The 27694-nt window shown below is 41.7% G+C and overlaps 1 protein-coding gene across 1 annotated transcript; it reads right to left on the bottom strand.

Moving 5' to 3' along the window:
* Nucleotides 1-603: 603 nt before the first annotated feature.
* Nucleotides 604-27315, bottom strand: LOC148999925 (pantoate--beta-alanine ligase-like). Its single transcript, XM_089140599.1, is given in 5 exon segments — nucleotides 604-999; nucleotides 1001-1057; nucleotides 2048-2179; nucleotides 2293-2406; nucleotides 26353-27315. Coding segments are annotated over 5 exon segments (996 nt in total). The 5' UTR covers nucleotides 26980-27315; the 3' UTR covers nucleotides 604-933.
* Between the last annotated feature and the right edge of the window lie 379 nt (nucleotides 27316-27694).

Below are 27694 nucleotides of genomic sequence, written 5' to 3'. Positions count from 1 at the left end.
GATATTTTTAAAAATAAATAGTGATTTAACTATTTTCAGTGATAAATATATCCAATAAGAATTCATTTTTGAGGTCTCTATGCTTTTAACTTAAAGTGGGGTGTCGGTACTTTAAGGCCTCCATTTTGGGGTGCTAGTATAATTTACTCTAATCTTTTTATTCAGATTTCCATTCTTTATGATTGGAAGTTTGATACTCTAAACTTGGCTTTTAATGTCTAACAACCAACTATTATTATGTCTGAAAAACGAGGAATGATGTTAATATGTCATTGTAAAACTTTTTGGTTGTCTAGTATTATCATTTTCAAAAGGGTAAATTACATATAAACCCTCTAGATTTGCAATCAATTATATCTATTACCCTTACAAAGAAATCAATTACAAATATTTCCTTACTTGCCCTATCATCATTTAGCTTTTTACTATTAACAATAACTCAATAAGAGAGTATTTGTAATTAATTTCTTTTCATAAGTAGCATTAGATGTAATTAATTATAAATCCAGGGGTCTATATGCAATTTGTCCTTTTCTAAAACAGTTTGTCCTCTTGGACAATCCACAGGTTGCTTACTTTCTTGATTACCAAGAGGCCCTGTGTTTTCATTAAAAAAAAAAAGAAATCAATCATATAACTCAAAAACAGCAAAGACAACTAATTTGAAAGAGAAAACCCCTAACAATATAGTAAATACTTGTTCCAAATTAGACTACTATGGCATTTCCCTGCAAATAAAGTGATAAAAATCACTCAACAAATCAAAGCAGAATGAGAATGAATGCAATCATCCTAAAGTTTCCCTAGGAAGAAGGCTAGGTTTGTTAATTCAGATAAATTTGGCAAGTTGTGCCCAAATCAGGATGAACAAGACATCCAAACTTTTATTTTGCCTTTAGGTTTCACTTATGTTGACGACCAAGTGTTTCAATGTCAGATTCTCACATCAATTTCCATGTTGTCGATCAGTCTAACTTTTCCAATCCAGGCCGCGACACAAAATTACAACAGGTTCTTTGATTTCTTCAACTGCTTCCAGATTTTCCTGGTCTACAATCTGCATCCAAAGACAAGATCACAGAATATCATGCAAGGATCAGCTAAATAGGCTCCATTTCCATAAATAGCAGGATTCATTAACTCAACAACTTGAGCAAACATTCAATGCATTGGCACTACTGGGATCTTAATCGAAGGTGATACATTGAACATCTAATAATTTGCTTCACAGCCATTAGAGTGGTCACTCGTACCACTACGTGAATCCGAGTCATAACTATAAATGGATAGAAACAGGTCAATTGATACCTGTTTCAAACATAAAGCCCCAAATGAATAAATCCCCACATAAGAATCAACTCAGCCCAAAGAGAGCAAATAAAATAGAAGGGGGAGGGGGCCAGGGATCTCTCTAGAATTGGTCATGGAAGGACACCAGAAGAAAAGCAAGAGAGGTACTATACAGCTATACTGTACCTATGGTAAAGAAACAGAAGGTAAGCACCTAAGTCCAATGTGTCATTCTGCAGATAACATCATATAAACCATTCAAGACATCTGTTAAGGTACTTAATGTTCCCATCAGAAAAAAAGCTACTTAATGTTTGATAAACACTTAGTGGATGTATCCCTTGATGCTGTGAACCAGACAGAACTTCCAAACCTAAAAAGACATGAAGAATCACAGTACTGCTTCTAAAGCTCCAGATATCATGTATAAGTTAGGAGCTTTGGAACAGAAAAAATTTTGTGAACCTCTAATGGATACATAAATCTCTAAGTTGATGATGTTGGCATACCCAATTGAGATCAAAATTTGGATTTGGTGTTCATAAGTAAACCCTGTTTATCAAATTCAAATTCTGTTGACCATTGTAATTCTGATTGTGCAGTCGACTGTCACAATAGCTTGCAGCCTATTATCTTTACAAATGTTACTCTTCACATCTACTGTGCATGTTTAATTTCTCTAGTCAATATTTAAATTCGAGTTAAATTTGCTGGCAAGTGAAACCATTACAATTTATTTCAATTCTCATTGATATACCTGAGCATAATCAACTTTGCCACCAGCTTCTTGTATTGCTTGAATGACCGAGTCCTGCAACTTGCTGCAAGAAACTTGCCCATTTTGTGCAGCAATTTTAGCTCTTGACAATGACTTGTTGATGGATAAGGCCTGCACAACGAACAAATGTGTACATATACATCTTTTATGTTTTACAAAGTACAAAGTTTACATATTAAGTGAAAGACAAAATGATAAAGGGGAAATAATAGGTGCAAGTGAACCTTAGCCCTCTCTTCAGTTGAGAGATGCACGTTACGGGAACTCAGTGCAAGACCATCATCATCACGCACTATTTCAGAACCGATCACATTTATCGAAAAATCAAGGTCTCGAACCTGAAAGAAAGAAAAACCAAACAAAAAATCAACAATGGTGCAATAAAATAATCTGATCCTCACATGAATAGTTAAACGAGGATCTTGATTTTCACACGCACAAAAAATCAGAAATGAAGATTCTTTGAACAAGAGTTTTCTTGTTTATGTGAAATTCTACGAGATTCTGGTAAACTCACCTTACCCTTTTTTATCTAAGCCCATTTCTAATCCCAACATTGACTCTCCCCTCTACCACCTCAACACAAACACATCTCTGGATCTTGGCCCACTCCCAACTTTGTCTCTTCAACCCGCCCATCATTTCCTGATTACCATGTCTCCCATCCACTGAAAGTGCTATAAGGTCTAGAATAAGTATGTTATAACTACGGTTGGATTTTCAGTCAATTGTCACCCCCATCGCGCAAAAGCACAATTCTTTCAAGGCCATCTCTCCCCCTCCATGACAACCCCGACCCCATAGGATCATCACCTCACTACTTCACCATCCCTGGTCCTCCCCCCTGTCTGGCTATACCGCATTCACCTATACTTAGTGATATGGAGAAAATATAACCAATCCCGGTTCAACCTTGGTTCGACCCTCGACCCCGGTCGGGATGAAAGGAATCGACTCGCTTCCGAGGGAGCCAAGTCCAAAAGGTGGCTTGCTGAGGAAGAAAACTAACTCAGTCACAAGCACGCCCTAATCCGCTAAGATCGGAATGGACTAATCGTCAAAGAGACAGGTAGCAGCATTTGCGGCTAATGCCTATCGCTATTATATGGAGAACTACCATATAACGATCGTATTATCAAAGGAGTCATCTACTAGTCCAACCCATGGAAGAAAATTCGATTGAAATGGTCGAAATTTCGATCGAAATGCCTGCAAAAATCCAACTCAAAACGAAATATAATAGTAGGCACGAAAAGTATCCATTTCATTTCGTATCGACCGAAATTTCGGTCGATACGAGTCGATATTTCGGGCCAATACCATATCAGGCCGATACGACACTTCCACAGGTTATAAAATACCCAAAATCGACCCTATTTCGCCATTTCGACGTTGTTTCGAGATTTTGAGCCATATCGCCAGAGCTATTTCGACCTGATTTTGCAATTTTTGCTCATTTCTCTTGCTTTCATCCCATTCTACACCTAATTTCTAGTATTCCATTTCTTTCAAACACTTGATTTGCTCCTCCATTTGTGCATTTTCTCAAATCTTGCAAGGTGAGTAACCAACTTCCTCATTTTTTTATTTTTGTTTCATTTGTGCCTTAAATCATGTTAGATTGCTTCCAAATTTATATATGTTTACTTTAGAGTGATGATCTATGAATTTGTAGTGTCAAAATTATTTTTTTATTCTTCCTACTATTTTTTTATTTTTCTGTTATTAAAAATTATTTACTAAATTATGTATATTGTTAAAAATGTTTATGTATAGTACATGTATAAGCTTCAAATGAATGTATGTGAGAGTTGAGACACCATATTGCTGTGATGGTGTTGAATTAATTTTTTTTTTTTTCTGTTAATTATGTAATTTTACTGTATTTAATATATATTTAAATAATTACAAATATATATATTTAAATATTAAAAAAATAATTAATTTCTGTTTTAAATTTAAAAATAGGAGAGTATTAGTGGAAGCATGTATGCAATTTTTTGAGCATGTTGTGGATATTTTTAAGATAGTTAGTGTGTATTTTATATATTTTAAAATTATTTATATATTAAAAAATACTTATATAGTTATACATATATATATTTTTTATATTTAAAAATAGGAGGTTATTACTAGAAGCATGTATGTCATTTTTGGAGCATATTGGGGAGCTTTTCAAGATACTTAGTGTGTGTTTCTTGTATCAGGCACTCTATTTTAAAGATGTCAGACATAGCTTGGGATCATGGGAGGCCACTGACAGCTGATAAGAGGAAGAACGAGTGTAATTACTGTAAGAAACAAATAGGAGGAGGTGGGGCCACTAGATTGAAGGTGCATCTAGCTGGTGGCAACAGGGATGTAACAAGGTGCCCAAAGGTGCCTGTAGAGGTCAAGAAGGCAATGGCTTCATATATTAGTGGTACAAAGCAAAAGAGGAAAGAGGAAAGAGAAGAGAACACAGAGGGATGAGTTCGAGGATGCCTGCTTAGATGACCTTCCAGATCCTGAGGGTTATGGTAGGGATGAGCCGGGAGACAGTGACCCCGATCCGCAGGCCGATCAGGCGAGGAGGGCGATGATGATGAGTAGGGAGCAACGAGAGGATTGATGACATCGGGGAGGCAACGAGAGGGGTGCGGGTTGTGGGTCCTCTCAGAGAGCCGATAGGTATGGGAGGCATAGGTGGCTCCCAAGTCCCTATGAGGAGGTTTCGAGTGTGAGGCGGGAGGCTCCTATCCCACGGGCCCCTACAGGGGGTCGAGCTTCCTCGGCACATCCTACGAGATCCGGATCTTGAGATTCTTCGCAATGATCCGGCCCTATTTGCGAGGCCTGAGCATAAACAGAGAAAGTTGCAGCACTTATGGGGGAGTGTGAAGGAGAAAGTGGGGATGGCTTTCTCCAAATGGGCGCATTACCATAGTGTTCCAGCACATACAGCTCGGGGGCCCTACTACGAGAGATATGATTGAAGCGAGATAGGCGAGTGGGAGTGGTGTACGGGGCCCCACTCCATATGAGATATATAATGTGTATTTGCCTAAGCATAAAGAGGACATAAATGAGTACATTAAGGGATTAAAGCCCATGTGGAATCATTATGGAGTGACTCTGATGGCTGATGGTTGGACTGATCCCACTAGACAGTCCATCATCAATTTCATGTTGAATTGTGATGGGAGGACAGTGTTCCTCAAGTCAGTAGATGCATCCAGTGAGAAGAAGGATGCAAAATACATTTACAAATTACTTGAAGCAAGTGGTGAAGGAGGTTGGAGTGGAAAATGTAGTTCAAATTGTGATCGATAATGGCTCCAACTACAAGAAAGTTTGGGTTGAAGATGCGGGGAGAATTCCGGGTATCTAAAGTCTAAACATATAGTATTAATTTTCATTTGTAAATACATATATTTACATTACACATATACATGTACACTTTATAACTTTGTATTGATGGCTTGATGCCTTGATGGATGGACAGATATAGGCTCTTTTAGACTCATTGTGCTGCTCACTGCATTGACTTAATGTTGAAGGAGATTGGAAAGGTCAAGCTTGTGAAGAATACGGTGGACCAAGCTCGACATGTTAGCACCTTCATATATAACCACACTTATGCATTAAGGATGATGAGGGACAAGTGTCAGGGTGAGTTAGTGAGGCCAGGCATAACCAGATTTGCTACTAATTGGATAGCACTACAGAGCTTTGAGAATAGGAAGACTGGCCTTAGGAGTATGTTTGCATCAGAGGAGTGGTTTAACTGGGAGGGTTCTTCATCAGTGGGAGGAAGGAGAGGTCAGTTGACTATCCTTCATGAGAGTTTCTGGCACAATGTGAGGATAGTGGTGAAGATGCTTGAGCATGTGGTGAATGTGTTGAGGATGGTAGATCAACAAAGAAAACCTACTCTAGCACACATATTTGCTGCAGTAGATAGGATGAAGCAGCAAGTTGCTCAGGTCCACCCACGCGGCAACAAGAAAGTCCTTCAAATCATCAACAGTAGATGGGAGTCTATGTTGCAGCATCCACTGCATAAGGCTAGTGAGTTGTTAAGTCTAGTATTTAATTTAATTTTCATTATGTTATCACACTATTAAGCATTAACTATTCCCTTTTATGACATACTTTTTCTTACACAACATACTATTTAAATCCCAAGTACCATTACAAGGACAATCTTAGGATGAGGCAAGATTTGATGGATGCTGTCCAAACTGTATTGGAGAAGTTCGAACCGGATACAGCTAAACAAGCAGTCATCCTTATGGAGGTGAGATTGTGATTATAATCATTTGATATTCACAATTCGTAGTTTTATACTAAGTCATTAACCTAGTAACTAGTTATTATTTTTTCTCTTTATATATTAGATAAAGGCTTTTAGGGATGCCACTTGGGAGCTTCGGTCGTCTTTGTGGCCGTATCGGGACGGGAAACCGCCCCTACTGGTAAGTTCATTCATTTATTTCATTATACAACAACAACAACAACAACAACAATAAGCCTTTTCCCAACTAAATGGGGTCGGCTACATGGATTCTTGCCCTCCAATCGGTTCTGTTCAAGGCCATGCTGATCAAGGCCTAAGCTATACATATCCTTTCTCACCACTTCTCCTAAGGTTATCTTGGGTCTACCCCTAGCTCTTCAGTTCCTTCATATGGATTATATCACTTCTCCGAGCAGGAGCATTTATAGGTCTCCGTTGAGCGTGGCCGTGCCACCTCAACGACTTTCTCAAGCTTATCACTTATAGGGCAACTCCCGGACCAACTCTAATATGATCGTTTCTTATCTTATCCATCCTAGTTTTGCCACTCATCCATCTTGCATCCTCATTTCTGCTCCCGGTTTATCTATATGATTCTTCTTAACGCCCAACACTCGCCCGTACATCGTGCTGGTCGGACAACGGTCCTATAAAATTTTCCTTTAGCTTTAATGGAATACGCCGATCCTAGCCCCGGTGCACCTCTCCACTTCATCCACCCTATTTTAATTCTTTGGGAAACCTCATCTTCTAAATCACCTCTTTTACTTATGATTGAACCTGGTACCTAAAACAATCACTCGAGGAATCTCTTTATCGTCAGTATCACCACTTCATCATCTGCCCGATCATGACTAAGTTACAAACTAGATATTCTGCTTCGATCTACTAGTTTAAAGCCTTTTGATTCCAAAGCTACTCTCCATGATTCTAATTTATTTCATTATACATTTAATTATTATATTCTATCTTTAATTTAGTTATTTAAGTATTAAAATGACTTGGAGTCTATGTTTGTTGCAGCTGAGTGGTGGTTGCAATTTGGACGTGATTCACACAACTTGAGTAGGATAGCAAGCAAAGTGCTCTCCCAAACATGTTCTGCCACTGGTTGTGAGCGAAATTGGAGCACCTTCAACCTCATTCACTCGAAGAGGTGCAACCGATTGGGTGTAAAGCGTCTAGAGGACCTTGTCTACCTACACTATAATATGAGACTGAGAGAGGATCATATTAGACAGGGGATGGATAGAGAGAGCACCAATATCGAGTTGGCCGACATATTTGAGATGGATGATGATGATAACCCGATGGTTGACTGGATCGGGGATAGTGGAGACGGATTGCTTTGGATGAGGATGGAGGTCTTCCTAATAGTCAGATTGCAGAGGAGATGGGGGCTGATGTGGGGGACTTCATGGCCCAAGAGGGGAGGCCACATGCAGAGCCCGCCGGTCCCTTCGTGCCACACCCTAGTGCATCCACCCAGAGTGAGGATTTGATTTTCTGGTCCGACACTGAGGATGAGGTGACTCAGGCCTCCGGCGATGACGACGAATGGTGGTGATGATGACGGTGATGATGATGATGGAGGAGGGGATGAGGAGGGTGTGGGACCTAGTGATCAGGATTCAGCTGATCCTAGGGAGAGACCACCACCACCACCAGTACGTGAGAGTCAAGGGGGGGGGAGGACGACCACCGAGATTCACGGAGAGAGTCAGCTCACCCACGCGACACAGGATTCAGACCATACTAGAGCTGCATCTCGAGGCAAAAATGTTTCCTCTACATATTCGAGGAAGGGGAAGGGGAGACAGCATGGCTGGAGCACAGAGGACACGCCATCATATGGGTCCTACCGTCCATCCGATGCCGAGAGCTTGGTGGGATCTATGAGATCAATGAGCATTGATGATGCTAGAAACTCCTCCACCTCCAGAGGATCCAGATGGCATAGGCCTGCAGAGTCCTCATATGATACTGCTGTGGAGAGTATTGGTTCTACCGAGTTGACTTATGGTTATGGTCCTTATGGTTATAGATCCATATGGTGTCCCTCCTGGCTATCAAATTCAGGGTCAGGCCAGTCAGCCACGACTGGAGCCTTATGGTTATGGAGCGGCCTATGGAGCTTATGGTGTCCCTCCCATTGTCAATTATCGGAGTCAACCACTGCGACCTTATCAGTATCCTTATCCTTCTCCTAGTCCTGAGAGCCAGGGGCAGGGTGGTCTTTCATTTGTTTAGCAGATCTTCCACACTATTCCACAGCCACAAGGCCCACCACCACCAATTCCTTTGGAGATTCACAACTTCCCACCGTTAGGGAATCTTATGCATGTGGATGAGGCCACATACAGAGGTGCAGTTCTTAACTATGTTCAAAACTATATGGGGCGGGGATAAACATCATGGGAGTTATATTGTCATTTGTATGGGGTGCAGACGGAAGAGGGAGACCTTGAGGCTTGAATAGAATAGACTTGTAACTTGTAACTTGTAACTTGTAACTTGTAACTTGTAAGTAATAACAATACAGCTTCTTCTCTGATTCATGTACTATATACGTGGAATGTTGGATGTTACATTTTCAGTAGTTTTTCAGTAAACTAGTAGTTATTATAGTGTTTATTATGCTTGAAATAGCTAGTATGCAAAAATCCAAATCAATTTGAGTGCATTTGAGGCTCGAAATTGAGTTTTCAAGAATCAGGAAAAAAGTATCCAGTTTCGGTCGAAATTTCGACCTTTTCCAAGGTCGAAATGTTCATTTCGATCGAATTTTTTACCTTGGTCCAACCTAGTAGGGATTTATCACTCAACGGATCTATCCGTTAAGATCTGACGGCTATCCAAAGAAGGCTCAAATACATCCAACGAAGGAGATTCGAAGGTATACTCTATATAAGACATCACCTACCCACAAGGTAGAAGGACACATACAATCTTAATCGTATTCTCGTTATTCATTCCTTAGCTCTGTACTCAAGCAGAGCCGTTTGTGATTAAGTTCATCAACTGACTTAGCCTTCGGAGGTGGACTCCCGATCCCAGCGGTCGGGCCACATCTGACGTTCGTTTTTGCAGGTCATCCACAGGAGATCTAAGGGCTGAGCAGATTTTGGACGCATCATTTGGCGCTGTCTGTGGGAAGCGCTTCAGAAAGCCATGGTTACTAGATCATCGGCAGCAGCAGCGGCTGCTGTGGCCCAGCGAGATGCTGGCATTCAAATTCCCGGAGCAAATAATCCAGATATCCCTGAGGGAAGTCGACCTCTTGAAGTACGGGAAGATGGTGGACAGGGAGGTAATAATCCTCCAGATCTACTTCAATATCAACTGGATCAACTGAAACTCCAATTATTGGAGGTGAGTCAGACGCTCCGTATGCTGACCAGACAAGTGGTGGCACCGCAAGCACCTAATCACCGTGATGCGGAAAGGTGCGCATTACAATGGGAGCAAAGACTGATCGATGACCAGAATGTCGGCCAGAATTTTTGGGAAGGTGACCGGAGGCGAGAAAGAGAACCTAGGAGAACTGGAGAACTCCCAATGAGAGATGATCGGTTTGAAGGACCGCAAGGAAGCACAACCGATTCAAATACGAGGTTGGGTGCAGGAGTACGAACTCACTCACCAACTATCAGGCGTGCAGCTCAGGAGAATGATCGTGTCATCGATCAGCGCATATTGGTCAAGAATTGGCCAATATCAATCAAAAACTCGGACAATTGGCGAGAGGGAGAATGACTGATGATATCTATTCGGTTATTCAGAAACTCCATCTGCTGAAGCCATAGTTGGATATCAGTTTCCTCACAATTTCCATTTGCGGACCTTTTCCATGTTCGATGGTTCGAGAGATCCCACTGCTCACATCAGTTACTATCAGCAGACTATGGCTGCTGCGGGAAATTCCGATGAAATCCTTTGCAGGGTTTTCGGTTCATCCTTGACTGGAGCGGCACAGAAATGGTTTTCGAATCTCCCATAGGGAAGGATCGTGGATTTTGAAGAATTGGCGCGAAAATTCATAGGACGATTCCAAAGTGGAATCCAGATCAAAAAGACCGAGGAGACCTTGTTCACTATCAAACAAGGGAAAAATGAATCGATTCGAGAATATCTGAAAAGATTTAACAGGGTCACAATAGAGATAGAGAATCTGGATGAACAGGTAGCTAAAACTGCTTTGTTCACTGGACTCACTAACCGACGACTCTTGGAGTTACTACTTCAAGACATGCCTACCACTTATACTGAACTGGTGCAAAGGTGTCAGAAGCAGGCAGAGGTGACGGAGATCCTAGATGCACGCCAGGGGGATAATAAAGCCTCTACAAAAGAACAGAAGGCCCCTGAGAACAAGCAGAGGCCGAAGCAGAATGTTCTTGATCGAGTTGGAAAGCCTCACCAGGCATGGCAGCAAAGATCTCCCGGTAACAGTGAGTATACTCCATTAAATACTCCTCGGGCTGATATTTTAAATATTATCAAGAAACAGAATATCTTGAAATGGCCTCCAAAGCTTCCCATAAAACCTGGGGAGCAGGATAGAGAAAGGTATTGCCGTTTCCACAAAGATTACGGTCATTATACCTATGATTACAAACATTTAAAGGCGGATATTGAAAGATTGATATCTCAAGGACACTTGTCCAATTTCGTCAGAGGGAGACGAGCGGAACCGTGAGACACAGGTAACAAGAGGGAACGTTCGGTTAGTCCAGAACAACCCACGGAGGCTCCTAAATCTAAGAAAGGTAAGGAAGTGATCAATGCCACTCGGTCACCCATACTAACAATATTTGGAAGTCCCTAACCTGAGTCGCTCCTGAAGCTGAAAGCCAAATCCAAGTTTGTTGGAACCGGAGAAACACGAAGCTTAAAAGGCAGGATGGTGAGGGTTCGATCACCTTCGGCGAAGAAGATGAAAGAAGCGTCTGTTTACCTCATGATGATGCAATAGTCATCAAGGTAGAAATCGCACGCCGAGAAGTGCATAGGGTGTTAGTTGACACCGGGTCTGCTGCAGACCTTTTATCTTATACAGCTTATCAAAAGTTTAAAGTGGATGAAGACTTGATGGAGCCATCATCCACACACATATATGGCTTTGCGGGATCGTCCGCAATAGCAGAAGGATCAGTACAGCTAGATCTGTTGATTGGAAGCTTCCCCAAAGAGGCTACTGTTCGGGTAAATTTCTTGGTGGTTCGAGAACTTCCGGCTTACAACGTCATCCTCGGAAGGCCATCCTTATCGAAGTTAGGTGCCATAGTTTCAACAAAGCACCTAAAGATAAAATTTCCAACAAAAATGGGAATTGGTCAGGTTTCATCTGACCAAAAATTTTCATGACAATGCTATATAGCATATTTGAAGGATAAGGAGGGCCCGAGAAAGGTAACTGCGTTACCAATAGAAGTACGAGACGATCGGGATGAGGCAGAGATGCAAAGGCCCGAGCCAGTCGAGAAGTTGGAACAAATTCAGCTGTATCCCGATAACGAAAAAAGAATTACTTATATCAGGTCTGAGCAACTGGAAGAATTCAAAAAGGAGCTGAAGTCTTTTCTTCAGCAAAACAGCAATGTGTTCACGTGGTCTACGGAGGATATGCCGGGAATTGATCGGCAGGTTGCAGAACATAAACTTTGGATAGATCCGAAGGTGAAACCGGTAATTCAAAAGAGGAGAAATTTCTCCATAGAAAATTATGAAGCTGTTCGGGGTGAGGTTGAAAAATTGAAGAACTCTGGTTTCATTGAACCCATAGAATGCCCAGTCTGGTTGGCCAACGTGGTAATGGTCAAGAAGGCAAATGGAAAGTGGAGAATGTGTACAGATTACACAGATCTCAACAAGGCTTGCCCAAAAGATTGTTATCTGTTGCCCAAGATAGATGCCATGGCAGGATATGAAACATTGAGTTTCATGGATGCATACTCAAGATACAACCAGATCCTCATGAACAAAGAGGACGAAAAGTTTACGGCTTTCATGACTGATCGTGAGAGTTTCTATTACAAAGTCATGCCGTTTGGCCTGAAAAATGCAGGGGCTACTTATCAGAGAGCTGTTAACAAAATTTTTAAAGACTTGATCGGGAAGAACGTGGAAGCATATGTTGACAATATGCTGGTAAAGAGCACTGCGAGGGCAAAACACATTGAGGATTTAGCGGAGGTATTTTCAGTACTGCGGAAATACCAAATGAAGCTGAATCCGAAAAAGTGCGCCTTCGGAGTCTCTTCGGGCAAGTTCTTGGGCTTTATGGTATCACAAAGAGGTATTGAGGCTAATCCAGCCAAAATACAGGCTTTGATTGATATGGAAACGCCCAAAACTGTTCGAGATGTGCAATGCTTAACGGGGAGAGTAGCCGCGTTGAACCGGTTCATCTCATAGTCAGGAGAAAAGTGCCTACCTTTTTTCAAAGCACTCAAAGATTTGAGGGGCAATAAGGAGGCGAAATGGATTGAAGAGTGTCAGAAGGCTTTCGAAGATCTGAAGGAAACACTAGGAAGACCACCGTTACTGTCCCGACCAGAAAAGGGAGAAATTTTGCAACTATATTTAGCAACATCCCCCTCGGCAGTAAGCGCGGTACTCGTTCGGGAAAAAGACAAATAGCAGTGGCTAATCTATTATGTCAGCCACGTATTACTCGACGCAGAGACACAGTATTCTCAGATCGAAAAGCAGGCTTTGGCTCTTATGATAGCAACTAGAAAACTACGGCCATACTTTCAGGCTCATCCAATCAAGGTATTTACTATTTTTCCCCTTTGTAAAGTTCTTCGTAAACCTGATTTGTCTGGAAGAATGGTAGCTTGGTCGGTTGAGCTCAGCGAGTTCCAAGTAAGCTTTAAGCCTCGAACGGCAATTAAAGCCCAAGCATAGGCCGATTTCGTAGTAGAGACTACTGCACCAGTGGAGGAGATTGTAGAACCCACTATTCCGACCGTTTGGGAGGTATACGTGGATGGCTCGAGTAATAAGCAAGGAGCAGGGGCTAGAATTCTTTTGAAAAGTCTAGTAGGTTTTATTATTCGGTATGCATTAAGATTCGCATTCGAAGCAAGTAACAATGAAGCAGAGTACGAGGCTCTAATAGCTGGACTTCGATTGTCAAAAGCATTGGCGATAGCGGAGGTAACTATTTTTAGTGACTCACGGCTTATTGTTAATCAAGTAAAAAAAGAGTATGGTGTCAAAGAACCCCGATTGCTAAAATATCAATAAATTATGTAAGCATTGCAAAAAGAATTCAGGAATCTGAAAGTATGTCAGATCCCAAGAAAAGAAAATACGATGGCAGATGAGCTATCAAGACTAGCTAATGCCAAGGAAAAGAATTTAGACCCTTCGATCTATATAGAGGAAGTTACGGAGAACCAATTTGGGTTTATGCGGGGAAGATCTACAACGGAGGCTATTTACTTAATTAGGAGACTTATGGAAGGTATAAAAATGTAGGAAGACCTTCATATGGTATTTATTGACCTGAAAGCTTATGATAGGTCCCTGCGTTAATTTGGCAGTCTGGAAGAAGTGTTGCGTAATATGTGATATAGTTGGATTTTATGGTTCGTGACTGTGTTAATGGGGGACAAAGTATTCGATCTTGGCTCATCAAGGGTCAACTTTAAGCCCATATCTATTTGCACGGTAATGGATGAATTAACCAAAGACATTCAAGATGAGGTCCCCGGTGTATGCTTTGCGGATGATATTGTGTTGATTGATGAGACCCAAGTGGGGATTAATACCAAATTAGAATCATGGAGAGTAGCTTTGGAATCAAAAGGCTTTAAACTTAGTAGATCGAAGACGTAATATCTAGTTTGTAACTTTAGTCATGATCGGGCGATGATGAAGTGGTGATACTTGACGATAAAGAGATTCGTCGAGTGATTGTTTTAGGTACCTAGGTTCAATCATAAGTAAAAGAGGTGATTTAGAAGATGAGGTTTCCCAAAGAATTAAAATAGGGTGGATGAAGTGGAGAGGTGCATCCGGGGTCTTATGTGATCGGCGTATTCCATTAAAGCTTAAAGGAAAATTTTATAGGACCGTTGTCCGACCAGCTATGATGTACGGTGCGAGTGTTGGGCTGTTAAAAGAATCATATCGATAAACTCGGTGCGAAATGAGAATGCTAAGATGGATGAGTGGCAAAACTAGGATGGATAAGATAAGAAACGATCATATTAGAGTTGGTCCTGGGAGTTGCTCCCATAAGTGATAAGCTTAGAGAAAGTCGTTTGAGGTGGCACGGTCACGTTCAACGGAGACCTATAAATGCTCCTGTTCGGAGAAGTGATATAATCCATATTGAAGGAACTAGAAGAGCTAGGGGTAGACCTAAGATAACCTTAGGAGAAGTGGTGAGAAAGGATATGTATAGCTTAGGCCTTGTATCTAGCATGGCCTTGAACAGAACTGATTGGAGGGCAAGAATCCATGTAGCCGACCCCATTTAGTTGGGAAAAGGCTTATTGTTGTTGTTGTTGTTGTTGTTGATCTATATAGAGGAAGTAACAATCCCAAGTTACCGGGAGAAGGAGGTATCCTATATTGAAGCTGAACGATATTGGATGGATCCGATCGTGGAATATCTGAGAGATGATAAGTTGCCAGAAGATCCGAAAGAAGCAAGATTAATCAAGGTACGATCAGCACGATTCATAATGCAGAATGGAAGGCTATACAAAAGATCCTATGCTGGACCCCTCTTAAGATGCTTGGGTCCCGAAGGATCGGAATTAACTCTGGCCGAGGTTCATGAAGGAATTTGTGGGGCTCATATGGGCGGTCGGGCCCTGGCACACAAAATTTTAAGGCTCGGTCTGTATTGGCCTAAGCTTCAACAAGCTGCTATGGAATATGTTCGTCAGTGTAGCAATTGTCAAATCCATGCTACGGTATCTAAAAGCCCAGCTGAAACCTTGACTTCGATTCTAGACCCCATCCCTTTTGCGATGTGGGGAATCGATATCATGGGAAAATTCACCAAGGCATCTGGCGGAAGAGAATATCTAATAGTAGCGATTGATTACTTCACCAAATGGGTCGAGGCTAGCGCTCTGGCAACCATCATTGAACGAAAGGTGGAGAAGTTCGTGCTCGAGTCTATCATTTATCGGTTCGGGATGCCAAAATTAATCGTGACCGGTCATGGCACTCAATTTGATAATCCACAATTTGAACAATTTTGCAATACTTATCTGATCGAGCATCATATGTCATCAATGGCATACCCCCAAAGCAACGGCCAAGTGGAGGTTACAAACCGAACATTACTTGAGGGGATAAAGAAGAGACTCGAAGCTGATAAAGCCTTATGGGTCGAAGAATTGCACAACGTTCTGTGGGCCTATCGAACTACGGTTCGAACACCCACAGGAGAAACTCCTTTTAAACTGGCTTATGGATCTGAAGCATTGGCACCTGTTGAAGTAATGGCTGGAACACTACGGGAAAAAGAGTTTGAAGAAAAGGCAAACGAACAAGGACTGCTAGATAGCCTTAACTTATTAGATGAAGTTCGTGCAAAAGCAATAGCACAAACTCAACATTATCAACGAAGGATAGCGTCACATTACAATTCCCGAGTGAAGAGTCGTCGGTACATAGCGGGAGACTTGGTATTAAGGAATACCTTAGCTTCAGACTCACGCCATCAGAGGAAATTGAACCCTTCATAGGAAGGCCCATATATGGTTATTAAACCAGTCGGTTCGGGAGCGTATAAGCCAAAGAACATGACAACAAACAAAGAGTTGGATCGTTCGTGGAATGCTAGGCACTTAAAGAAATATTATCCTTGAGGAGATTATCATTTTCATTTATGATGTAACAGTATTCAACTCAATCAATACAATTCTCAGTTTTCAACACACTATCTTTTGATTGGGGGCAACACAACGCTCAAGATCAGATCCAGCGACAAAATCAAAAGGCATCGGTTTAAAACCCATGTGGGACCTTCTACAAGGCGTCGGTTTAAAACCCGAGTGAGTCCTTCTCAAACTTATTGAATTTCTCCGGAAATCCTTAAGTAAAGGCATCGGTTTAAAACCCGTGTGGGACCTTCTACAAGGCGTCGGTTTAAAACTCGAGTGAGTCCTTCTCAAGCTTATTGAATTTCTCCGGAAATCTTTAAGTAAAAGCATCGATTTAAAACTCGTGTGGGACCTTCTACAAGGCGTCGGTTTAAAACCCGAGTGAGTCCTTCTCAAACTTATTGAATTTCTCTGGAAATCCTTAAGTAAAGGCATCGGTTTAAAACCCATGTGGGACCTTCTACAAGGCGTCGGTTTAAAACCCGAGTGAGTCCTTCTCAAGCTTATTGAATTTCTCCGGAAATCCTTAAGTAAAGGCATCGGTTTAAAACCCGTGTGGGACCTTCTACAAGGCGTCGGTTTAAAACCCGAGTGAGTCCTTCTCAAACTTATAGAATTTCTACGGAAATCTCTAAGTAAAGGCATTGTTTTAAAACAATTGAGACCTACTGCAACAGAGACTCAAGTGACTGACAAAGTTCAAAGATGAAGTTAATTCTTTATTCCTTTAAACGACCAGAAGGGGCCAATCTTTACATCAAATATACATATGAGATAACAAGTGTAGGGATACAATCTTCGTTCGGTCAAGAAGGAAAATCATCATCGGTGATCGTGAAGAACTCTAAAACAAGATCAAAGCAGCTTTGTCAAAAGCAACACAGAGTCAAGAAGAACAGAGTCGGGAAAACATATGTTATCATTTGTTTCTCTCCCTCGGGGATTGCGAAACATTCTGTAAACTCCAACTTACAAAATCCTCCGCAATTCCATACTCTTTATCCAGCTTTTCTTGAAGAAGCCTGGCCTTTGATCAAACCTGCATTCAAGGCAAGCTATTCATAGCTGAATCCTTTAAGAGGAGACAAAGGAGGAGAGTCATCAAGATGATGCATTATATCCGGATCTGGAGGTGGAAAGTCCATCACGTCCTTGGCCCAGGCAGGAAGAAGAAGTCCCAACTTTGCAAACACTTCGGGATGACAATTGGTGCGGTGGGGAGTCGTGTTGAAATAAGGATTTCTTAGTATCGATTCCCATACCTCGTTCTCACCGTCTCGATATGCCTGCAAGTTATAAGCGTTCAGCATGTCAACAAAAGGCTTACTCTGCAAATATTTGAAGATGCAAGCCCTGCGAACATCAGTCGGAAGGGACTCGGGCAAAAGGGTAATAGCTTGCCTTTGGGGCGTTGATACAGCTCCAGACCCTTTCGCCCCGGCTGAAAGCTTTTCAATTTCTCGCTCCAGCTTTCGGATTTTCTCCCTGGCACCATCCAAATCCGAACGAAGACGCTCGTTCTCGGAATTCTTCACTCGAGCAATCTCCCAAGAGTTGTTTCCAAGACGAGCAATCTCAACATCTTTGGCTCTGGATTCTTCCCGAAGCCTGGAAAGCTCATCACTCAGTCTACTGAGTCCAAAGGCTGCTTCCACTTGATTGTGGAAATTACCAACGAGACTCCTGCAACAACTCAAGAGTTAGTCAAGAGCAAAAGAAAAATCTTCAGAACGAAAGGGAATGAAGAGAAACTTACATCACCAGGGATTTTATAAATTCCCTATCTGGGACCGTAGAGAAGGCTCTGCTTTTGGCAGGCATTTGGACAGCAGTGCACCATTCTAGTGCCTTGTCAAAATCGCCTGTCACCAAGTCAGATCTCTTCACCGACCAGGAAGGTTGGAACACATCATCATTTAACCGAGGGCGCTTCCTAGAAGTAGAATCCTCGGCCTCCTCGAAAACCTCCATAATTGAAGGATTGGAGGAGGATGCCAAACAAGCACTAGAGTCAGGTTCGGAGGCCCGAACGATGACCGAAGGAACCACATCTTTCTTAGAAGACCGAAAGGTCCTCATCATGGAAGAAGACTCCAGCGTAGCGCTAGCAGGGGTTTCGACAGTGCGAACAGCGACGCAGGGAGCCACATCCTCTTTGGAAGACCGAACGGCCTCTCTCAGCGAAGGAAACGTGGGAGAAGTATCAGCGGAAGCTGTGGGAATCTGAACTAAAGACTCACCAACAGCAATCTCCCCGCATTTAGAAGATTCACCAACAGCAATCACCTCAGAGGGAACAACCTTCGTCAACACTGGAGCAGTCTTCTTGGAAGATTTTGCCCTAATATTATCCAAGTTAATTCTTGGAGGCACTACGAAGGAAAAGCAAGCATCGTCAGTACAAGAAATTAACCAAAAATATAGCAGAAAGGGAAAACCCTAGATTTCTGAAGAACAGACGATGCAGGGAGTATCCAGCAAGGAACTTCGGGAATGAGTAAACCCCAAGTATGACTACTATGGAGATTACTCAGGGAGAAGAAGAAGTTCATGATAAAACGAATGACCAGACGAGAAAACTCACTTGTTCAAGTTCTGATCGAGATATCATTGAAGGATAAGAGTACAGAGGCAGCAAAGGCAAAATGCTACTTTGCAAATTTAGCAGACAAGAATGACTTGCAGATAGCGAGGACAAAGATGAAGCACCCTTGAGGAACTTAAATAGCCACAGGGAGTGATGCGACGGTTGAAAGCCCAAGTTAATCAAGGGTTAGGATGGAAGAGATGCTTCGAATTCCGAAAAATGCAGGATCAACGGTCAGAAGATAACGGCGCTTCAAATTCGAAACAATGTGCACTGTTTCGAGGATACTGGTCAAATACCAACCTTCGCACCAGTATTAAATAAGAAAGTATTCCCAATTTCTTAAGAAGAACAATTTGTATGCAAATACGAGGAAACGTTTGGGCTTCGTCATCAAGAAGGAGCAGTCGGGAGATAAAGTTGTCAAGCGTCATAAAGGGTTTGGTAAGAACCAAATTAACGCTCCTAAGCGTATTCCTTTGATTTCCCGAGCGCCATCTTCAATTAAGGATCTTTGTCTGAGGCAGACTTTGGAGGTTCTTCAGGAAGAGGCGGTGAATCATCAAGAAACTTCTCGATATCTGGATCTGCTGGAATAGGGTCCTCTTCCTCCCAAACCCATTCTGGAAAAGGCAGCTCAAGCTTCTCAAAGATTTCCTTGTGGCATACGCTCCGGAAGGGAGTTGTGTTAAAGGAAGGGTCAGCTTCAAGAATATCTTTCCAGACATCATTCTGCTCCGCTCGGTAAGCTTGAAGGTTAAATTGAATCATTAGATTGCTGGAAGGGAATGCTGTTCGGTACTTCCGAATGTAGTCCCTCCGAAGATCTTGTGAAAGATGTTCAGGTTTGCTGGGAACTGCCATCTTCTTTAGACGTTCATTCTCCATGGCTTGAAGCTCGAGGCTGTCAGTGCTCGCAGTAGCAAGATTTTTCTGCTTCTTAGCTTCGTATTCAGCAGCAGCAGCACGATTGATCGACAAGTCCAGATCCTTTTTCAAAGAATTAATGACCTGCTCATTCTCCTCTTTTGACTCTTCGGCTGCTTTCTTCAGCCGGTCCACCTCAGAATTGGCCTTCGCCAAATTCTCTTCACGAGTCTGCAGTAAGGAGCCGCTACGACCAACTCGGCTCAAGGCCTCCATGTGTTCGTAGAAGCTCAACACGGCATTCCTAGGAAAGCAGGAGAATTATCCAAAATTCCAGGAGAGATTACAAAGCAAGTAGCAAAAAACCAAGAAAAATAATACCTCGTGGAGAGACGAACGAGAGCGTCGTCTTGCAGGGTTTCAAAAGCCTATCGATCGGCAGGCGTAAGACCGAGAGAGCTCCACTCAGCAGCCTTCTCATGGTCTTGCGTGACTCGGTCTGTCACCGCCAATGACCATTGAGGGACGAAGATCTCCTCGGAATCTTTATTCTTTTTGGATTTCTTCGGGGCAGAAGCATCGACCGAGTCATGCTTCCTTTTGGTTCGGACGGGAGAGGGGACTTCGACCTCTTCCACCATCGGTCTTTTCCCTCTCCCCGAAGCCTCAACCACTGGCTTCAAGTTTCTTATACCCTTATAAGAAGGGTCTAGGAGGAGGCATAGAGGCCACCTGTTCTGCAGTCAATGCTCGAGGAGACCGTTGCTCTGCAGTCACAAAGGCCTTGGCAGCCTTCATCCGAAAGTTGTCTGGATTAATTCTTGGAGGCACTGCAAAGAAGGACAAAGATCAGAAAATTGAAATAAGTTTGTAGTACATTCAAGAAAGCAAAACGTGATGGTTAGAAAGCTCACGTTGAGCCAGCCCCCAGTATTGAAGAATGGAGTTGTATTCTATCTCATATCCATGTATCTCTTAATACCATGGAATTAACTTGATTTTCCTGACAGCTGCTCTGTCTTCCTTGGATAGTTGAGGGACCCAGTTGCCCTCAGAATATGAAGCGTATAGTTTCCAGGTGGTTGGGAAGTTCAAATCTGATCGAGGTGCTCGGCAGAAGAAATACCGCTTGCGCCACCCCTTAAGATTGGAAGGGCAAGTTCCCCTGGCAAGAATATTGCCCGACCAGTCAAGCTCAACTTTGTTGCGTTTGGAAAGAACAACCCAGCTAGGAGGATGGGAAAGAGAAAGAACATGAAAATGTACAAAAAGAGGAAGAGAAGGTGTGATGCCAAGTTCAAAACATAAACCCAGAAAGCCGACGATAAGACGCCAGCTATTGGGGAGGAGCATGCCAGGACAAATCTCCCAAAGATTTAGAATGACAGAAAACAAGGTATTGAAGAAAGGAAAGCGAACTCCGCTTTCCAAAGTATCTATATACAGGGAAAATTCGCCAAGGAGAATCGAATTAACCCTCTCATCAGAAGTGGGGGCTCTAAGATGGTACTCAAAAGGAAAGTTGAAGTGTTCGATGGCCGAAGGAAGGTTCTCCTTGGTAAAAGAGGAGGGAAAAGAACCAGGTCCATCGGTGGACTTGATAGGTTGTTTGGACTGCCCAGAGGATTCGGCAGTCGCCTTTGGAGTTCTGGATGGTCCAGACTCAAGAAGTGCAGAAGGAGCCTCAATACTTTCTTCTGCTCTTTTCTGTTGGCTAACTACTTCGAAGTCACGCCAAAGAGCAGTTAAGGTTTTCTTGTCACTGTCCGACTGCTCAAGAGGGACTAAGGCAAAGGCCTCATCACCAGAGCCGCCCTTACCAGCGCTAAGTTCAGGCCTTTAATGGGCTGAGGATTATGCAAAACTATTGTTCGACAAATTACCCAGTTCAAAACCAAGACCTCGGAATCACCCGAACGCTTGGTCTGAGGGGCTCGTGATATGGAGAAAATATAACCGAACCCAGTTCAACCTTGGTTCGACCCTCGACCCCGGTCGGGATGAAAGGAATCGACTCGCTTCCAAGCGAGCTGAGTCCAAAAGGTGGCTTGCTAAGGGAGAAAACTAAATCAGTCACAAGCACACCTTAATCTGCTACAATCGGAATGGACTAATAGTCAAAGAGACGGGTAGCAACATTTGCGGCTAATGCCTATCGCTATTATATGGATAACTACCATATAACGATCGTATTATCAAAGGAGTCATCTATTAGTCCAACCTAATAGGGATCTATCACTCAACAGATCTATCCGTTAAGATCTGACGGCTATCCGAAGAAGGCTCAAATACATCCAACGAAGGAGATTCGAAGGTACACTTTATACAAGACATCACCTACCCACAAGGTAGAAGGACACATACAATCTTAATCGTATTCTCGTTATTCATTCCTTAGCTCGTATTCAAGCCAGAGCCGTTCGTGATTAAGTTCATCAATTGACTTAGCCTTCGGAGGTGGACTCCCGATCCCAGCGGTCAGGCCACATCTGACGTTCATTTTTGTAGGTCATCCACAGGAGATCTAAGGGCTGAGCAGATTTTGAACGCATCACTTAGGCAAGTGACCAGGGCGGAGTGACTATCTGAACATTAGTGTTTTGCCTTGACTTCTGGGAAGTAGGCTACATACCAGCTTTAGTAGCCATATATTAGATTGTATATTTTCACTTTGCTACAAATCCTGTTTGGGTAGAGCTGTGTATAGCAAGACTGTAAACCCAAGGGTAACAGTCACAAATATATTGTTTAAGCTCCAAATATTTCCAGTACAAAACCCAGGTTCAGGTCTAGTAGGGTTCAGAAGTAAAAGGTAATGGCTGTTGAGCAATCTACGTAATATGATGTGCCAGGATAGGGATCGAGTTTGGTGGCTGATGGGATGGATCTATGCTTCAAAACCCAGCAACTTCTAAAGAAGGGTTGTGAAGTTATCAACCTTTCAGTGGTTGCAACAGAAAACAACTTGCAGGAACAGCAGTTGGGTCACTCAAATGGTGCAGCAGTTCTGATGATGGATAAAACAGCTTAAATAAATTGAAAACTTAAGGGAACTGAATCCTAGTAGCTTTACACAACTCAAATAAGAATCTCACATAGCTTATCCATACAATTAATAGACAAATAAATAACTTACTTATTCCAACCCATTGTAAGACCAAAAAGCCTTGGACCAGCTTTGTTTGGGCTTGGGTTTCCAAAATCAATCATGCTAGTCTGACAAGTCAAGTGCACCATGCTTGTCTAACCAAACAAGTGCGCCTGCATCAGATCAACCTTGGAAGAAGAGGCTCTAAGATTAGTACAACAAAGATGGAACATATAATGTGTGATTCTAATCACACTACAATGGATAGTGGAAAGGTACAAACTGAGGAGAGAGACTATTTTGGGATATAGAGTCAATCTGAATCATAAGCAAATAACGTTGACATAGAGGATGATTTTTGTCAAAGAAGATTTAAATGGGATAAATGAAGTGGAGAGGTGCATCCTAAGGTGTTGTGTGACTGACATAAAAGTTTGAAGGGAAGTTCCATAGAACTGTTGTATGACCAGTTATTAGAATATTGGGCAGTTAAGAAATATTATATTAAGAAGTTATGTCTAGCAGAGATAAGGGTGTTAAGATGGACGTGTAGAAAATCTCTGAAGTATAAGATATGTAATGGATGTATTAGAGAGGACTTGGCAGCTACCCTGATCTATGACAAGCTTTAAGTATAAGGTGGGATGGTCGTATTCAACACAATCTTAGGGATGCCCCAATAAAGAAAAGTGATATGATTCAAACTAAAGGAACTAAAAGAGATAGGAGCAGGCCTAAAATGATCGTAGGAGTACTTGTGGAAGAACTTGCATAGTCTAGGTCCTATACCAAGTATGACCATATATAGAACATATTGGAGGGCAAGGATCCGTATACCATACCCCCCATTTAGCTAAGAGTCTTCCAACCTTCATTTCTATAATTTATTATTCCGCATTTATGTCATTTTTCATTTTTCATGTCTTATGTCATGACCTTTTCATTTTTTTCCCCGTCAGACCTCAAATTTTTCTTTGTATGGTTGTTTGGACCATGGAAGGAAATTTCGGCGAATTTCGCCGAAATCGAAATTCGCCAGTTTTCGTTACTGAGCGAACCGAAAGGTTGCTCCGAAACGAGATGAGTTAGATTCCGCCGATTATCGCCGCCGGCAGTCTCCGACTGTGCGTCGCCGTGAGAAAAAAAAAGAGAAAAGGAGAGAGTGAAAGCTTGCAAAGGGAAAAAAATACCTGCAGAGGCCGGAGATGTTAGAGACGATGAAGTGATGAACAACAGAGACGAAGGTGGGAGAGAGAGAGAGAGTTAAAAACCGATTTTCGTTTAAATAATATTATTATATTATACTTTTACGTGATTGAATGACGTTTTGTACTTTTTGTAAGAATTTTTTATATTATTTTTGTACTTTTCAACTTTGCATTTATTACATGAATCCTCACCCCTTTTGTAATTATTTCTTATATTATTTTTATCAATTTTATATTTATATTACATGGGTAATCGCACCGCAGCCTGCAGGCTCATTTTGAAATTTGAAAAAAATCAGGCAGCGAAATCTCAGCGAGATTTCGCCATATCGCCCGGTTCGCTGGGTAGCGAACCGGGCGAAACGAACGATACTTCGTTCCTTGGTTTGGACCCATCCAGCCATCCCCATTAAGTTGGGACAAGGATAATTCAGTTATTGTTGTTTGTTTCATTTTTGTTGCTGGTAAATTTAACTTATTATTCCTAAGGTTTCAAAATAAATTAGCTATTATTCAATTTGTCAAGGAAAATGATGTCGAACCTAACCAGCTTCAATTGGACCAACTAGACCAGGTAAAATCAACCCAGCTGATCTTCTAAAAGGGCCAAAAAGAGGCCAACTCTTCTGCCTTTGTGTGAATGATATTAGAAGATTCTGTGGGGGCTGAAGACAAGATTAATAGGTCTTTTTTATAACAACTGAAGATTTTATTAGATTCTATTTAGTTCTAACTTTGTTAGCTTGGGTTTTTTTATTAATGTTTCTTTTTAGTTTTGGAGATAATTAGCTTCATCTCCCTGACTAGTAGTTTCTATTTCTAAATATAGTAAGGTTCAATTCTTATTGAACTTGCTGAACAAGCAAGAGAATTCTATATATATGATATACTAGGCTGTCTGAGCCCATAAAATGATTTGGATACTCACTAATGAAGCTTTGCCCAAGTATGTTACTCTCATATCCAATTTGAGTGATAAAAAGGTCTAGGGCCTTCCTGTTAGAACTGAAACATAGGATTTAAGGAACCTTGCTGTCAACTGCAGAATCCTAGGGTTGAAGAACCTAGCTCAGAAAGCTGAATAACCCTATCTTTTCTACTTCCTATTCTCAATTTTAGTCCCTTCCTGTTAGGGTTCTACTTTGCTAAAGACTAAGATCTTGTTGCTGAGCGAAGAAAGCCTCCATCGAATTGCATGTGCTGTTGACCTGAAGAGAATTTCATCTGATTCAAAGCTGCTGTGCTAGGACTCCTCCTATCATCCTACTTAACCCAGGAGTTATTGAAGCTTTAATTGACTGAAATCTTCTTCGTCCACCACACATCTCAGAAGCTCTATTGGTATTATTAGCCTACCATCTCACCATACCTTCCCATTCATTCATTCCATCAATTCAACCATCTATCCCTTCCACCATCAAATCATAACTCCGAAAGTTGTTAGTTTCAGTAAACTTCCATATCTCACAATCCAACTGTTGGAATCAACCAAAACTTGCAGTAATTCTTCACCAACATATAAGGTTCATCCAATCTTGATTCAATCATGAATTTGGTGGCTGGTTTGGCTGGTTTGTTTCAGACCCTAACTAATTCCTGTCCTAGTTTCTGATTTTCTGATTTGTGGGTTAATTGGGGCTGTGTCATCTTTGAACATAGCTTTAAAGTAGAAAACCTCAGGATGATTGAATGTTACCACTTTCACATTCTCATTTAATCTATAAACCTGAGAAAACTGGGAGTATTGAAATGAAGCATCAGAAGGCCAGAGTTTCTACTCTTTCTTCTTCTTTTTTTCTTTTTCAGGAACGGTGTGGTCTGTACTTAATATTACTCAAAAAAAAAAAACGTTATTACAATAGTCCTAATAGGAAATCACTGCTCGCCCATATAATCATTTTAACATGAACACTGCCCTAACAACACACCAATGGGAGAACATGAATATTATCCTCATAACTATCAGAGAACTTAATACCCAAAATAACAAAAACAAAAAAAAAAAATCAAAACAAAACTATCAGAGAACTCGCAACATCTCAATAGCTTCTTATTCTTATCACCAAAACTAGGCTGCTTGCCAGCTGAGCAGTTGTTTGAATGTCATTCTCTGAATAATTCTTACTACTTCACTAGCAATAGCAAAGAGAAAAAGTGATCTCTCTTTTTATAATTATTATTACTACCTATTAAATTTTTTGGGTCAACCAACCATAATCATTTAGAAGTTATGTTTTTTTCAGAATTCCCTGCTTCCTTTCTTGGAGACTTCCCACACACATAACATTTAGAACATTTATCAAATCTATATATAAAAAAAGCCAATACTTGGAAAAGCAATAGATATATATACCCACAAAAACAATTAATAAATTAACTCCATTGTAAGCAGACTTACCATTCGACGAATAATTCGCCACTGCTGATAATCCTTCTTCCCAAAGACTGCCACATCGGGCTCTACAATGTTGAACAATTTAGCCACAATAGTGGCAACTCCCCTAAAGAAAACAGGTCTGCTCTTCCCACAAAGTCCCTTCTCCAACTTCTCAACTCTAATCCATGTCTCATGTCCAGATTGACCCCTTTCGATGCAAGACGTCACCGCTTTCTCTCTTTCCTCCTCTTTCGCATCACCATTGTTAATATTAACGCGAGTAGCACCACTGCTTGTATCACTCTCTACAGATTCACTACCGCTGTTTCTGTAATCATAGAGGTTGTAAGGGTGAAATACAACATCAACACCACCAGGCAACGCCTTCAGTTTGTCGAGATCGCCTTGAAAATCTGATGGGTATGTGGATAGATCTTCGGTTGGAGAGAACTGACCTGGGTTTACATAGACTGAGACCACAAGCAGTTCGGTATGTTTCCTTGCTTCTTCAATGAGCGAGATGTGGCCTTTGTGGAGGTAACCCATTGTAGGGACCAAACCGATAGTTTTGCCTTTGGCTTTCATGGACCTTGACCATGTCCTCATCTGTTCCTTCTCTGTAATGATCTCTGGGTCTCTTTTCTCCATTGAACTCCTCAACTTTCTCCTTTTTGCAGATGGGTTGTTTGGTATCTGCTATTTGAGATTGCCAAGCAACAAGTTTCAATCTTTGTTCATCAATAAGGATGAGTAATGGAAAGAAACAACGGATGCCTGCCCAGCTCCGCCATTAATTGCTGCGAAGAGAGGTACATATAACGATCGCGGCAAAATGGTGGGAGAAGATGAGATTGCGCAGTGTGGGTCCCACAGGAATCCACCGGTAAAAGGGCAAACCAGAAGATAGCAAAAGGAATTTTCATTTCCATTTGCCGTTTTGGAATAGGAACAGCGAAACGAACTCCTTTTTCTTACTTTTAACCGGTAAAGATGAATGTCACGGCGAAGCTTCTAAGGAAGCAGGCACGGCGCAAATTTGGGGCGGCCATTCGGCGGCTGCACTGGATTTGCAACACGTGGTTGTTCAAAAATTCTAATCATTAATTTTTTAGAAATGCGGAAGCTCGGTTCTATAGCAAAATCGATACGCTTTATCCAAAACACAAAACCACAAAACCGACCCACTTTGAAGGAGGGAAACAAATGCGAAGAGGCAGCCAATTTGCTCGTGTTCTTCTCCCCGATTGAGCTTTCTGAATGCAAACTCTTGTTTTTCTTGGTAATAGCTCTCTTTAGATCTCTCTAGGTATAATTCAATGATCCAATTAAAGTGAATTTTGGTGCTTAAGTTATTGAATGATGG

This window comes from Hakea prostrata, chromosome 11 (assembly GCF_041222555.1).
Source record: "Hakea prostrata isolate BN-2017 chromosome 11, UWA_Hpros_2, whole genome shotgun sequence".
In the NCBI taxonomy this organism is placed as follows: Eukaryota; Viridiplantae; Streptophyta; class Magnoliopsida; order Proteales; family Proteaceae; genus Hakea; species Hakea prostrata.
Note: the sequence above shows the minus strand (reverse complement) of the source record. Positions and strands in the feature narration are given on the sequence as shown.